General features: G+C 42.0%; 1 protein-coding gene across 1 annotated transcript in view; it reads left to right on the forward strand.

The window, feature by feature from the left end:
• Positions 1-901: 901 nt before the first annotated feature.
• The window catches only part of LOC311306186 (integrin alpha-X-like), a 49,593-nt gene continuing 37,462 nt past the window's right edge, over positions 902-13,032 (forward strand). The window contains exons 1-2 of the mRNA XM_084434450.1: positions 902-1,046; positions 1,960-2,080. Of these exons, the coding sequence (XP_084290576.1) occupies positions 1,007-1,046; positions 1,960-2,080 (161 nt within the window). The 5' untranslated portion in view covers positions 902-1,006. The remainder of the gene's footprint in view (positions 1,047-1,959; positions 2,081-13,032) is intronic.

Genomic DNA, 13,032 nt, shown 5'->3' on the forward strand with positions numbered 1-13,032 from the left:
AAGTTACAACAAGCAAATGTCACCCATTCGGTGGAATGGCCCGCCTACGGATTTCGCCAGTAAAGCGTACTCATCCAACATAATGAACCAGTAGCAGTATTAACATTAAGTGACATGACATCTGACGCACAGAAGCCAATGCGTATTCGCATGTCACTTGTTAATACTGCCTTAAGTCCACAAGACTGAGGTAAGTTAAATTCTCCACTTAATATAAAATAAGGAGTGGAAAACGCAGTATATAGCAGTGAGGTTCGGTTAATGACGTCTGGCATGCGTTTAGATTGTGCTGAAATTTTGTTTTGGAAAAATCGTATTGTTTACACATTGCAGTTTTTATGTAGCATATGTTAAATATTGCAGTTTGGACGCTTCATTTTTAAATGGGGGTGGTGGTGGCGCAATGGATAAGACACATGCCTTTGGTGTGAGAGACCCGGGTTCGAATCCACTATGAGACACCAATGTGTCCCTGAGCAAGACACTTAACCCCTAGTTGTTCCAGAGGTGTGCGACCTCTGACATATATAGCAATTGTAAGTCGCTTTGGATAAAAGCGTCAGCTAAATGAATAAATGTAAATGTAAATAGTCTAATTATTTATTTGTACATTATACTCATGACTGCCATTTTTTAGCTAATAGCATTTTATTTTAAAATCCACAACCAGGCTACACCACATAGCCCACATCTCTTCTCAAATACTTCATTGTCTTTTTAATGACTATTCAAAGAGTCTGTAATCTGCAATATAGGTAAATTATTATTACTCATTCTGTGCATTTAATAGTTTTTTAATAATTGTATTCTGACCATGTATTCTCATAAGCTTCATCTTTCTTGAATATGTGCTCATTTCCTTTTTATGACATTGTTGTTCCTCTTTAGTTACGTGCTTCCACCCCTTTTTATATCTATAAACTACATCTATAACTCATCTTCACTTTCATTTATTGCCTTGACTGTCCCACCTCATGCATCCTCCATATACACTTGACAGGTTATAATGGATCAGAACTTCTGTATCAGATTATGCATCTTTTGTGGTAAGATATTTACTTCTTCTATATCTTTTATTACTTATTTGTTATTTTGTAAACCCCATTGCTACCTCAATAGCTGCCAAATTCCACTCTCTGTAGCCTAAGCCTTCTTGTGTTGCAAGTCTTAAACCTTTTTGTTCCCTTTTGTGCGACTGAAAGCAGTGAGTGACAATAAGATTTTAACTAGTTACCTGATCTCACCAGGTAAAATTGGCTTTACATTCTCTTTATAGTCAATTTTTTTTATATTTAAAGCTGTCAAATGCATTGCAATAATCATGTTGCACACTAATGATAATAGATGAATAAGTGATTTAAAAAGAAAATATATATCATGACCAGACATGATATGGATGAAGATGTAAAATGTCCTTTTAAGGAAAGAATAATTTGCAATAAGTGTGAACTTCCTTCTTTTCATGCCCCTCTAATTCTGTCTTGTATGAGCTTTCTGCTTTCACACATCACACAGATAAAAAAAAAACATCTATGAGAAAAAGCACTGCAAAAACCAAGTAATAAATACACATGACAAGCTTTTCACATATTTATATATTTGTATGAAAAAACAAATTAAACCGAACAAGCTAAGCTTTTGTTAGGCACAGTGACTATAGTCACAACGTAGCGTTGAGGTCTTTCCTCTTTTCTGTTTTTTTCTTTTTTCTTTCCGTTTACAAAATATTTTGTACATGTTATCTTATTACATAATTGCCTCTATTGGTACAACACAGTGAAATCACCATCAGCTGCTGAAATTGTTACTATAGCATTATTGTATTTTAGCATGGCTGCAACGGCATATTTACCAATCAGTAAACAGGAATAAAAATATAAATTTTATACATTTTAATTATATCAAATTACAGTTTTTAGTTACTAATTCAGTCTTTTTTATCACTTCTGAACACTTTAGCATCTCAGTCGGTGATGGCTTTTAACATTGACCCCGTTACCTGGAAAACCTTTACTGCACCTTCACCTTCACAGAGCCAAAATGTTGCCTTTGGCTATAAGGTGATACAGAAAGCATCAAGGTGAGAGCAACATAACCACTGATAATGAAACCAAAAAAACCTGTATAGTTTGGAAAGCCAGTACTCATCACATTGCATAGGTTTCTCCTCCATTGTTGATCAGCACTTACTTGTGATGATGAGAAGACTATGGAGAACATTTTTATAAGCATAAAGACTCCTTCTCTCTGTTCATTAGCTTATTATGGCCACAAGCAGAACACTGGGACAGGAAGAGACTGGCTTACCAACATTTGTTAACAACCACAGTTGCTTTTGCTTTTACTTTGCCTTTAGGGGTATGTTGTGCACCTAGTTGCTTCTAATTCTTCAGTGTAACTACAACCAGTATTTGAAACACGAGCAAACCAAATGGTCTTCTTTTTAAATGTTTACTTCCGAAACACTAAATCATACATAGACATTTGCACGGTCAAAAAACTGTGTTGCTTACAACGTCTCTAACTTCACAACCAAACTAACTACATCCAATCGCTTACGGTATGACGTAGTGTTATCGTATTGGAAGCTCAAAATACTGAAATGTTATCATATCTAAACCATAGACTGTAAAAAAATATGGACGTAGTGTCCGTGACGTCACCCGTAGGTTTCTGAAGACCGTTTTTGAAGCCTAAAGTGGGCGTGGCCGACCGTCGCCATCTTGGCAGCGCGTCACTCCCGGATTGATTTATTTTTACAGTCAGGCAATGAGCTGAGGTAACGTGACGGCTAACAGACAGCAGACAAACGGCTAATGATGACTAATGACCACAGCAGCGGGAATCCACCTGTCACTCAAAAGTGGACACCCTTAATTATGCAGACATTTTAAGGCTTAATATAATTTAAACGGATGAGTTATAAAAAAATTCACCCCCCTCACAGTTGTCATGAAGGGCACAATTAGCTGTATCGACCAAAGCCACATACAGACACCAGGCTGTAAACACGTTTTTTTCTGCTGTAAAATTTGCCATTTTAACATGGGGGAGATACAGATTTGACTCACTTTTGACACCAGCCTCAAGCGGCCAGTCAACGAATTGCGGTTTAACTCACTTCCGTGTTGGTTTCAAGAGAGAGACGGAGAGGTTGCCGCTTGATCTAAACATTACTAAATCATGCATTTTAAACCAATACATTTCTTATGAATTTGCATGTTTTTTTTTTTGTTTTGTTTTTTTACAGTTTTGTAGTAAAACTACTGTTTTTAAAATAAATTATTATTTCAGATGAACTAGTCCCTATGTGGCTCTTACAGGGTAATTATGAAATAGATGCTACATGGAAAAATCAGATTATAGCTTTTGTGCTTCATTGCACATAGTGAATAATTTTACTGGTTATTGAAATGTTTATTTACAATTTGTGTGACTTCTAAACAGTGGGCCAGTCCAAAAGTCCCACATGGTGTCTCTTTGAATGCAGCACCCCCTGTTGGCAATCACTGTATTTAGGGCATTATAGATTGAGATATGCCATGCTTTAATGGGTTGTAGACAGAGAAAGAACCAGAAGCATACAGTTCTGTAAATATATCTATAAAACCTGCACACATAGTCATACGTGGACTGTGTTAAAAATGACAATCATATAACATTATTCCGACTATTTCTGCAGTATTATTTGTGAAGTATATACATTTTCTGTAAGCATGGAATATTCAGATGACCTACTATATTTGCCAAAATATGCCAAAGTAAAATTACCAGTAAGTTTACAGACATTTCCTTGAACCCATAAAACAACACAATGCAGTGCAATTCGTAATTCAAATTATGAGTAAAACACTTGTGAAAATCAAAAAATCAAACCTTTATAATAACACGGTACTGTAATTGAATTTACAGTTAAAGACCCAAGGACCAGATATGATTAAGACCAGTAGTTAGAACTGCAGTATATTTAAGACAAGAGTCAGAATTATAATTAATTGAAGAACATTTTTACTGAAAATAGTTTGCAGTTTCATCCGCAGAAGTCAGCTTCAGGATTTTGAGGATTCGCCACCTCATACCCCTGCTTATGAGGAGCTGATGGAGGTTGTGACTCGTGCTTCTAGGGGTCCTCCCTACGGTGGTGGACCCTGGGCAGGCTCTAGTTATGGAGCAAGAAGTCTAGACTCTTCGACGAAAGGAGGCCGTAGAAAGGGTTCCTCCTCCCAGCAGGGAGTCAGGGTTTTACAGCCGTTACTTCATTGTTCCAAAGAAGGATGGAGGGTTGTGTCCTATTCTAGACCTGCGCCAACTAAACCGCAGGGTTCAGAAACTCAAGTTCAAGATGCTTACACTCAAACAAATCATGTCACAAATTCAGTCCGATGACTGGTTTGTCACGATAGACTTGAAGGACGCGTACTTCCATGTAGCCATCCATCCTCATCACAGGAAGTTCCTGAGGTTCAGTTTCGGGGGCGAAGCGTACCAATATTGGGTTCTTCCTTTCGACCTAGGTTTATCACCCCGCACTTTCACGAAATGCAGCTCTGGCTACACTGAGACTCCAGGGCATCCGCGTGTTGAATTACATTGACGATTTGTTGATTAATGGCTAGCTCAATCCGAGCAAATGGCAGTTCGGCATTGAGATGTCTTTCTGTCCCACACAAGAGAGTTGAACGCCAAAAAGAGTGTGCTCCTTCCATCTCAGAGGACCACTTATCTTGGTGTAGTTTGGGATTCGACAACGATGCAGGAACAACTGTCCCCTGCAAGTATAGTATCAATCCTCTCAGCCTTGAATAGCTTAAAACTAGGTCAGTCACTCACTGTAAAACAGTTTCAGAGACAGTTGGGTCTTATGGCAGCTGTGTCCAACGTAATTATTTTTGGCCTTCAGTACATGAGACCCCTGCTGTGGTGGCTCAGAACAAAGGGGTTTTCTCTGAGGGGAAATCCGTTTCGCATGATCAAGGTCACGCCTACGTGCCTTACTCATGTGGAAGAAGCTTTGGTTCCACTCAAGGCCCAGTGCTGGGGGCTCCTTGTTGTCGAGTTACACTAACGACGGATGCTTCCCTCACAGGTTGGGGAGCGATCATGAGTGGTCGCTCGGCGAATGGTCTGTGGGAGGACCATCTACTTTCTGGGCACATAAATTGGCTAGAAATGATGGTGGTGTTTCAGCCTCTCAAACACTTCCTCCCAGACCTAAGGGACCATGATCTGCTTGTCCACAGGGACAACACATCCCCCCTAAGGAACTAGGGATGTCCCGATCCGATCCACGGCATCTGTATCATGCCGATACTGGCCCAGAACGCTAGATCGGATATCGGAGGAGAGAAAAAAAAAATATCCGATACCTATGGTCCGATACCTATTAGGGGTGGAACGGTACGTGTATTCGTATTGAACGTGCGTTCGGTACGTGCGTCACGGTTCGGTGCATGGATTTACACAGAGAATACACAGTATAAAAATAAATAAAACTCGCGTGCACATTAATTAATGTAATGCGGAACTACTGTTAGATACGCGCATAGACATATGCGGGTACTTTAGGGACACCTAATCTGTAGCCCCGCCTTAGCTCTGAACGCGCGTCTATTTCGCTTCAAACGCTCGCTTTATCATTATACGCGCGAATGGATTCAAACTGTTCAAGCATCGAACTAGACGCGAATTTGACGCTCTATTCGCGTTTGGTGTGAAAGCAGCAAGATGAACAGGCTGCGATGTCAAGATTGCAATGCTGAAATGTGTGTGTGTGTGTGTGTGTGTGTGTGTGTGTGTGTGTGTGTGTGTCAGAGAGAGAGAGGCACTGGCGCGATCGAACAGTGGAAACCATAGACTGTAAAAAATAGGTGGAAACATAAAAACATACTCATACGGCATTTTACAGGACATCATTAAAACTGCAAAAAGTGTTTAGCCTACTTACAGTATATTTGTGTAAAACACAACATTGTACTTTTGTCAAACTGTAACCTACAAGTGGTGGAACAGAATTTAAACTCAAAGATTTGTTTCCTGGCCCTCCACCGGGAGAGAGCAGCTCCACCCATCTCTGGGTCACCCATCTCAGGGGTGATTGTTTCACCGACCACTTAAACAGCAGCTTAAACGGGCGGTGTCATCCTGCCGGAGTTGTTTTTTCATTTTTATTTTTTTTCAGGGGATGACACCCTTGGCGACGTGTAGACTGAGGCACGAAAATAAGTTATTTTGAAAAACCAAACAGTTGATGGACCCCATTGACTTCCATAGTTTTTTTTTTTTTCCTACAATGGAAGTCATTGGGGTCCATCAACTGTTTGGTTACCGACATTTTTCAAAATAACTTCTTTTGTGTTCAGCAGAAAAAAGAAATTCATACAGGTTCGAAACAACTTCAGGGTGAGTAAATGATGACAGAATTTTCATTTTTGGGCGAACTATCCCTTTAAGATGTTGCTTACATCTACCTTGTAAATATATTTTTTGCTATTTTATTAAAAAGTTTTCACATGTAAATCAACAACAATATCAATTTTAACAATATTTCAAGTGTAATCTTTCTTTGTAAAAAGTATACATTTTATCATACGTATTTAAAAGTTAAGGATTCAGTAGTTTGAATATTGGAACAGACACTATAACAACATCTTATTAGATAATTCAATATACCTACTTTATTTTTGACAAAACATCACCTACTATATATTTAACATATGAGCAGAAATTGTCGAGCAAAAGCTTATTTGATGAGACAGTAGTCTTTTTTACAGTAAAACTTTATAATCTATCCAGAACTAATCAACGAAATCTTGTCTAAACATTCATATTTCGTCTGTAACATATAATTTTTATGATATATTAGCATATAAATGTTAATTTGCAGTTTAATACGTTGCTTATACTAAGACATTTTATTTCAGCGTATTTCAGTCGATTTTTACTCATCTCAGTAGCCTATTGTCACGTTATGTTCATCTGTCTTGTTCATTGTCTTGTTTTTATTTGTCACCATGTCAACCGTAATCAGTTCAGTTTAATCACCTGTGTCATTCATTTGTTACCATGTCAACCGTCATCAGTTCAGTTTAATCACCTGTTACCATGTCAACCATCATCAGTTCAGTTTAATCACCTGTTACCATGTCAACCGTCATCAGTTCAGTTTAATCACCTGTGTCCTGTTTATTAGTTCATCTGTGTCACCTGGTTCTGTCCATTAGCGTTTGTATTTAGTCTCCTTCTGTTTTACCTGTCCTTGTCGGTCGTTGTTTATATCTAGTCTGTTTTTGAGCGTGTTCCTAGTCTTCTTGTATCTGTCTGAGTTATATTGGTTAATAAACTCACACAACGGAGTCTTCTGCCTACTGTATCCTTGTCAACCTGAGTTCACCCGTGACAGATATTCTTGTCAACCTGAGTTCACCCGTGACAGAACGACCGACCACATAAAAATGAGTTGGGAGCTCGCTGGTAGGATCGCGGCGGTGGCTCAGGATAGCCACGATCTATTTGATTATAGCTTCAAGTTTAGTCACCTTGCCGTGAACTGCAACCTAGGTGATGAAATCATAAAGGCTTGCTATATGATTGGGGCTAAACATGTCGACCCACGACCGCTCCCCGATCTCTCAGGTCTGGACTGGAGAGAAGCGATCTGGATAGTTTCATTCCACACTAAGCGGTTTCCTCCGACCCTGAGTTTCACTTCAGTTCACCCGAGCCTGAACCTCTTGACAGTTCTAAATGCCTGCAATACCCAAAGCACGTAAGATGATTTCTAACAGTACTGACCTGGTTTCCAAATTAGTAGATCCACCTATCATGTCCTGCAGAAGAGCCTTGAAGAATTCCTTCCCTTGCCGAACTCCACTCAACAAATCCGTTTCTGTGAAACCTACACTTGGGAGAGCATTTTCACATTTAGGGGAGAGCATTTTCACATTTAGCTCCAAAACTCTGGAATAGCCTTCCTGATAGTGGAATAGCCTTCCTCTCCCAGTTTAAAACTAGATTAAAGTCGCATCTCTTCAGCCAGGCATTCATATAATATTTTTAATCTTTTTTTTTCTCCATTGGGTCACCTGATGGAGTTTTAGGACACCATTAGGTCACTTGATGGAGTTTTTCGGTTCCTTGCCACTGTTGCCTTTGGCTTGCTCAGTTGGGGATATTCTGGGGATATTTAATTTGATTTTATCAATCAATAAATTCCACTAGAAACAAACCTTGTTGTATTATTTTAATTTAATACTGTGAAGCTGCTTTGATACAATCTGTATTGTGAAAAGCGCTATACAAATATACTTGACTTGACTTGACTTGGCGTCAGCTCAGCCGCACCTGCACTTCACATCAGTCCAGCCGAGCCTATGCTTCATGCCAAGCCAACCGAGCCCGCACTTCACGTGGTGCCCTTAGAATCAGAGACTGTGAACGTTAGGCCCTCAGAGCCAGAGACTGTTAATTGCATATTCACAGAGCCGTCTTCGCCGAAAGATCCTCCAGTCCCGAGACGCCTTCGCCTTTGGTTCCAGCCAGTCCCTCGCCGCCCTCGCCGCTGGTTATCACCAATTCCGAACCGCCCTCACCACTGGACCCACCAGTCCCGTATCGCCTTGGCCGTAGGTCTCTCCAGCCCTGGTCCTGTCGCTGAGCCGGTGTCAGTCCAAGTTCCCGTCGCTGAGCCGGTGTCAGTCCAAGTCCCTGTCGCTGAGCCTGTTCTAGTCGCTGAATCTAGTCGCTGTCAGTCCCTGTTCTAGTCGCTGAATCGAAGTCTGTTCCTGTCGCTGAGCCGATGTCAGTTCCTGTTCCAGAGCCAGTGTCATTCCCTGAGCCGGTGTCAGTTTCTGTTACTGTTTCTGTCTTTGTCCCTGAACCGGTGTCAGTTTTTATGTCTGTTCCTGTCCCAGAGCCGGTGTCGGCTGCAGTTTCTGAGCCAGAGCTTCACGTCAGTCCTGCCGAGCCAGAGCTTCACGTCACGTCTGCCGATCCAGAGTCTCTTCACGTCACGCCTGCCAAGTCTGAGTCTCTTCACGTCACGTCTGCCGAGCCAGAGCCGCTTCACGTCACGTCTGCCATGTCTGAGTCTCTTCACGTCATGCCTGTCGAGCCAGAGCCGCTTCACGTCACGTCTGCCGATCCAGAGCCTGTTCACGTCACGTCTGCCGATCCAGAGCCTGTTCACGTCACGTCTGCCGATCCAGAGACTGTTCACGTCACGTCTGCCGATCCAGAGACTGGTCATATCTGCCGATCCAGAGACTCTTCATGTCACGTCTGCCGATCCAGAGTCTCTTCACGTCACGCCTGCCAAGTCTGAGTCTCTTCACATCACGCCTGCCGATCCAGAGACTGTTCACGTCACGCCTGCCGATCCAGAGACTGTTCACGTCACGTCTGCCATGTCTGAGTCTCTTCACGTCATGCCTGCCAAGTCTGAGTCTCTTCACGTCATGCCTACCAAGTCTGAGTCTGTTCACGTCATGCCTGCCAAGTCTCAGTCTGTTCACGTCATGCCTGCCAAGTCTGAGTCTCTTCACGTCATGCCTGCCAAGTCTGAGTCTCTTCATGCCACGTCTGCCGCCAAGCCAGTGTTTCCGGACAAGATGGCCGCCGCCGAGCCAGTGTCTCCGGACAAGATGGCCGCCGCCGAGCCAGTGTCTCCGGACAAGATGGCCGTCGCCGAGCCAGTGTCTTCGGACAAGATTGCCGCCGCCACGCCTGAACCTGAGCCCTCAGCAGAGATGGCCGCCGACACGCCTGAACCTGAGCCCTCAGCAGAGATGGCCGTCGCCACGCCTGAACCTGAGCCCTCAGCAGAGATGGCCGTCGCCACGCCTGAACTTGAGCCCTCAGCAGAGATGGCCGCCGACACACCTGAACCTGAGCCCTCAGCAGAGATGGCCGCCGACACGACTGAACCTGAGCCCTCAGCAGAGATGGCCGCCGACACGCCTGAACCTGAGCCCTCAGCAGAGCTGGCCGCCGACACACCTGAACCTGAGCCCTCAGCAGAGATGGCCGCCGACACGCCTGAACCTGAGCCCTCAGCAGAGATGGCCGCCGACACACCTGAACCTGAGCCCTCAGCAGAGATGGCCGCCGACACGCCTGAACCTTAGCCCTCAGCAGAGATGGCCGTTGCCATGGTGTCTGTTCCTGTTCCTGTTCCTGAGCCGGTGTCCGTTCCTGTGCCTGAGCCGGCGTCCGTTCCTGTGCCTGAGCCGGCGTCCGTTCCTGTGCCTGAGCCAGCGTCCGGTCCTGTTCCTGAGCCGGTGTCCGATCCTTTTCCTGAGCCGGCGTCTGGTCCTGTTCCTGAGCCGGCGTCTGTTCCTGTTTCTGAGCCTGTGTCTGTTCCTGTGCCATGGCCGCCTGAAGGGTCGTCTCCTCCCTGGCTGCCTGAAGGGTCGTCTTCTCCCTGGCCGCCTGAAGGGTGTCAACCTGAGTTCACCCGTGACAGATATTCTTGTCAACCTGAGTTCACCCGTGACACCTATAGCAATATAGTTTGGTAAAAGCTAAACAGCACAGATGCAAGCTGTTCTGTAGTAAACAACAGCGCCATCTGTGTAGTTCATTCATTCACACACTGACACGCGATTCATATTTGAACAGTCTTTTTGCGGTTTACAGACACTATTGCATATCGTGATTAGAAAAAAAGCACTTTAAGAATAAAGAACTTACTATTCACAATCCTCAGATGGATCCGTTGCTCCTCAAAGTGAAACTAAACCAGCACTTCTGAGGTAAATTTTCCAGGATTATTATTACGATAGTATTATTCCTCAGTGTCGCAAGACGACCTGTAGTAAACGAGTCTGATTAAACTTGATGTGTTTTATCGAGCTGATGTGGGCGTTGACACGTTTGCATGTGTAACTGGTCTGTTGTCTGCGTTGTGTTTTGGTTGATATGAGAAGGACAAGACACCATTCGCAGTTTCACCGATCTTTTATTCCTGATATACAAACAAATGTAATCAGCCTCTTAGTGAATGTCGCCCTCGTTAACTCTCTTCAGTGCGTCACCAATGCAAAGAGAGATAAATCACATAACAATAAACATACCTGATATACAAACAAATGTAATCAGCCTCTTAGTGAATGTCGCCCTCGTTAACTCTATAAAACAAATGTGATGTACACTTGTCACATGTGCTCTCGTTTCACACTTAGGCTCAGATGCAAAAAATATATCTCAATCGAGGGTGAAATGACAAAAATAACCACTCAGATAGGTAAAATAATATTATATACATAAATTAGAGTGAAAATATAGACATAAAAGCAATGATTAAAATAAAGATTAATTTAGATTAACAGGAGCCCAAAATAACCTCACCTCTTCAGTGCGTCACCAATGCAAAGAGGAAGAGGAGGGGACAGAACAGGAAGATATACTGACTCATGACGTCATCACAATTAATTAAAGGGAAAGGGACTCATTTCACTTAGGCAGACATATCAGGTACATGTAAACGAACAATTTTGTGAGAATTCTAATAAACTATACATACATTTAACAGTACACTTTCTGTACCTGTTACACATGGAATGCCTCAGATCATTTGCGTTTGAATAGCATGTTCACGTTAGCACTTAATTAGCGATAATGAGCTGAACATCTCTCTCTTTTCATACAGATTACATAAACTGAGAATATTTGTTTTTTATATAAATTACTTCATTTAAAAGAAGATAATTCAAGCTTTATGCCTGTGTGCCTGTATGCCTGTGTGACTGAGTATTCGCTGAGTTACAGTTCATTTTCGGACGTGTTTCAGAATGGACTTCACTGACAGAGAGAAGGCAGAACTCGCATCATGTTTTTTTTTCTTTATTTGGCAAAAAGCACAACACTTTGTTTTTATTGTGAGTAAACAGGCGACTCTTTCCAAAACATCCAGATAACATATTCTTTCTCTTAGTCAGAGAACACTGTACAGTAAAGTAAATGCTTTAACTTAGAAATGGTCACTTAAACTATTGGTTCCTATGACCCTTGTGACCTATAGTCATCATGGTGAGTTAGAAGAACAGATATATATTTTAGCATGTTGAAGACCTTTCTTAAACAAAACGAGGGTAAATGAGCAAGCACTGTTACTGTATTCCTAGCATGGGACAGACCCTCAGTCACCTCTCAGATATTTAATACAGACATTAGAGAATACATGAAAAGAACATTTCAGTACTCACACTGGTAACTTCTATAACAAAGTAAAATCTCATAAGCCTAGAGAAGTCATTCAACTCATGTGATATTTAGAAGGAAAAATATTGATTAATACCTTGATTATAATCATTAGAAATACGATCTAACTCATTAGATATACATTGAATTCATTGATATGAATTGGATTCCAGAATCACCCCTTCGGTACTTTGGAGCCTAAGTCTGTTCAGTATTCAAAAACATTCACTTGTAGCTGTTTCTTTGTCCTTCCTGGCATTTTTTGAATAGCTGTATCTGGCTATCAAACCTTAATTGTACTATTTTTGTATATTAAAGGGGACATATCATGAAAATCTGACTTTTTCAATATTTAAGTGCTATAATCGGGTCCCGGTGCATCTACCAACCCAAAAAACGTGAAAAGTGACAACCCAGTAACATTGTTTTGGTAAGCCTTTCTCTGTAAGCATGTCATAATCATGTCAAAATAAGCCGATCAAATTCCGCTCCCCTTCTGACGTAGGAAGGGAAAACAAAGGAAATTAACATTTGAACTCTCTTGCTATATTACCATCCCCATTCGAGACACGATCACACTTCAGTTGATCACCTCCCAATTTACACATCATTCCCTTCACCCATCCCTTCCTGAATTCACCCAAAAATCTATATGGTTTAATATAAACAATTATCTACAGCATTATTGTTATGAAGCATCAGAGTCTGGGGGATCCATTCGCAGCGTGATTTATTAATAAGAGTAATCAAACAGGCAATGGTCAGAACCAGCAGATACAGCAGTGAAGACAGGGCTAAATCGTAGTAATACCAGGCAAAAGGTCAAGGCAGGCAGCA

This window comes from Rutilus rutilus, assembly GCF_951802725.1.
Source record: "Rutilus rutilus genome assembly, chromosome: 16".
In the NCBI taxonomy this organism is placed as follows: Eukaryota; Metazoa; Chordata; class Actinopteri; order Cypriniformes; family Leuciscidae; genus Rutilus; species Rutilus rutilus.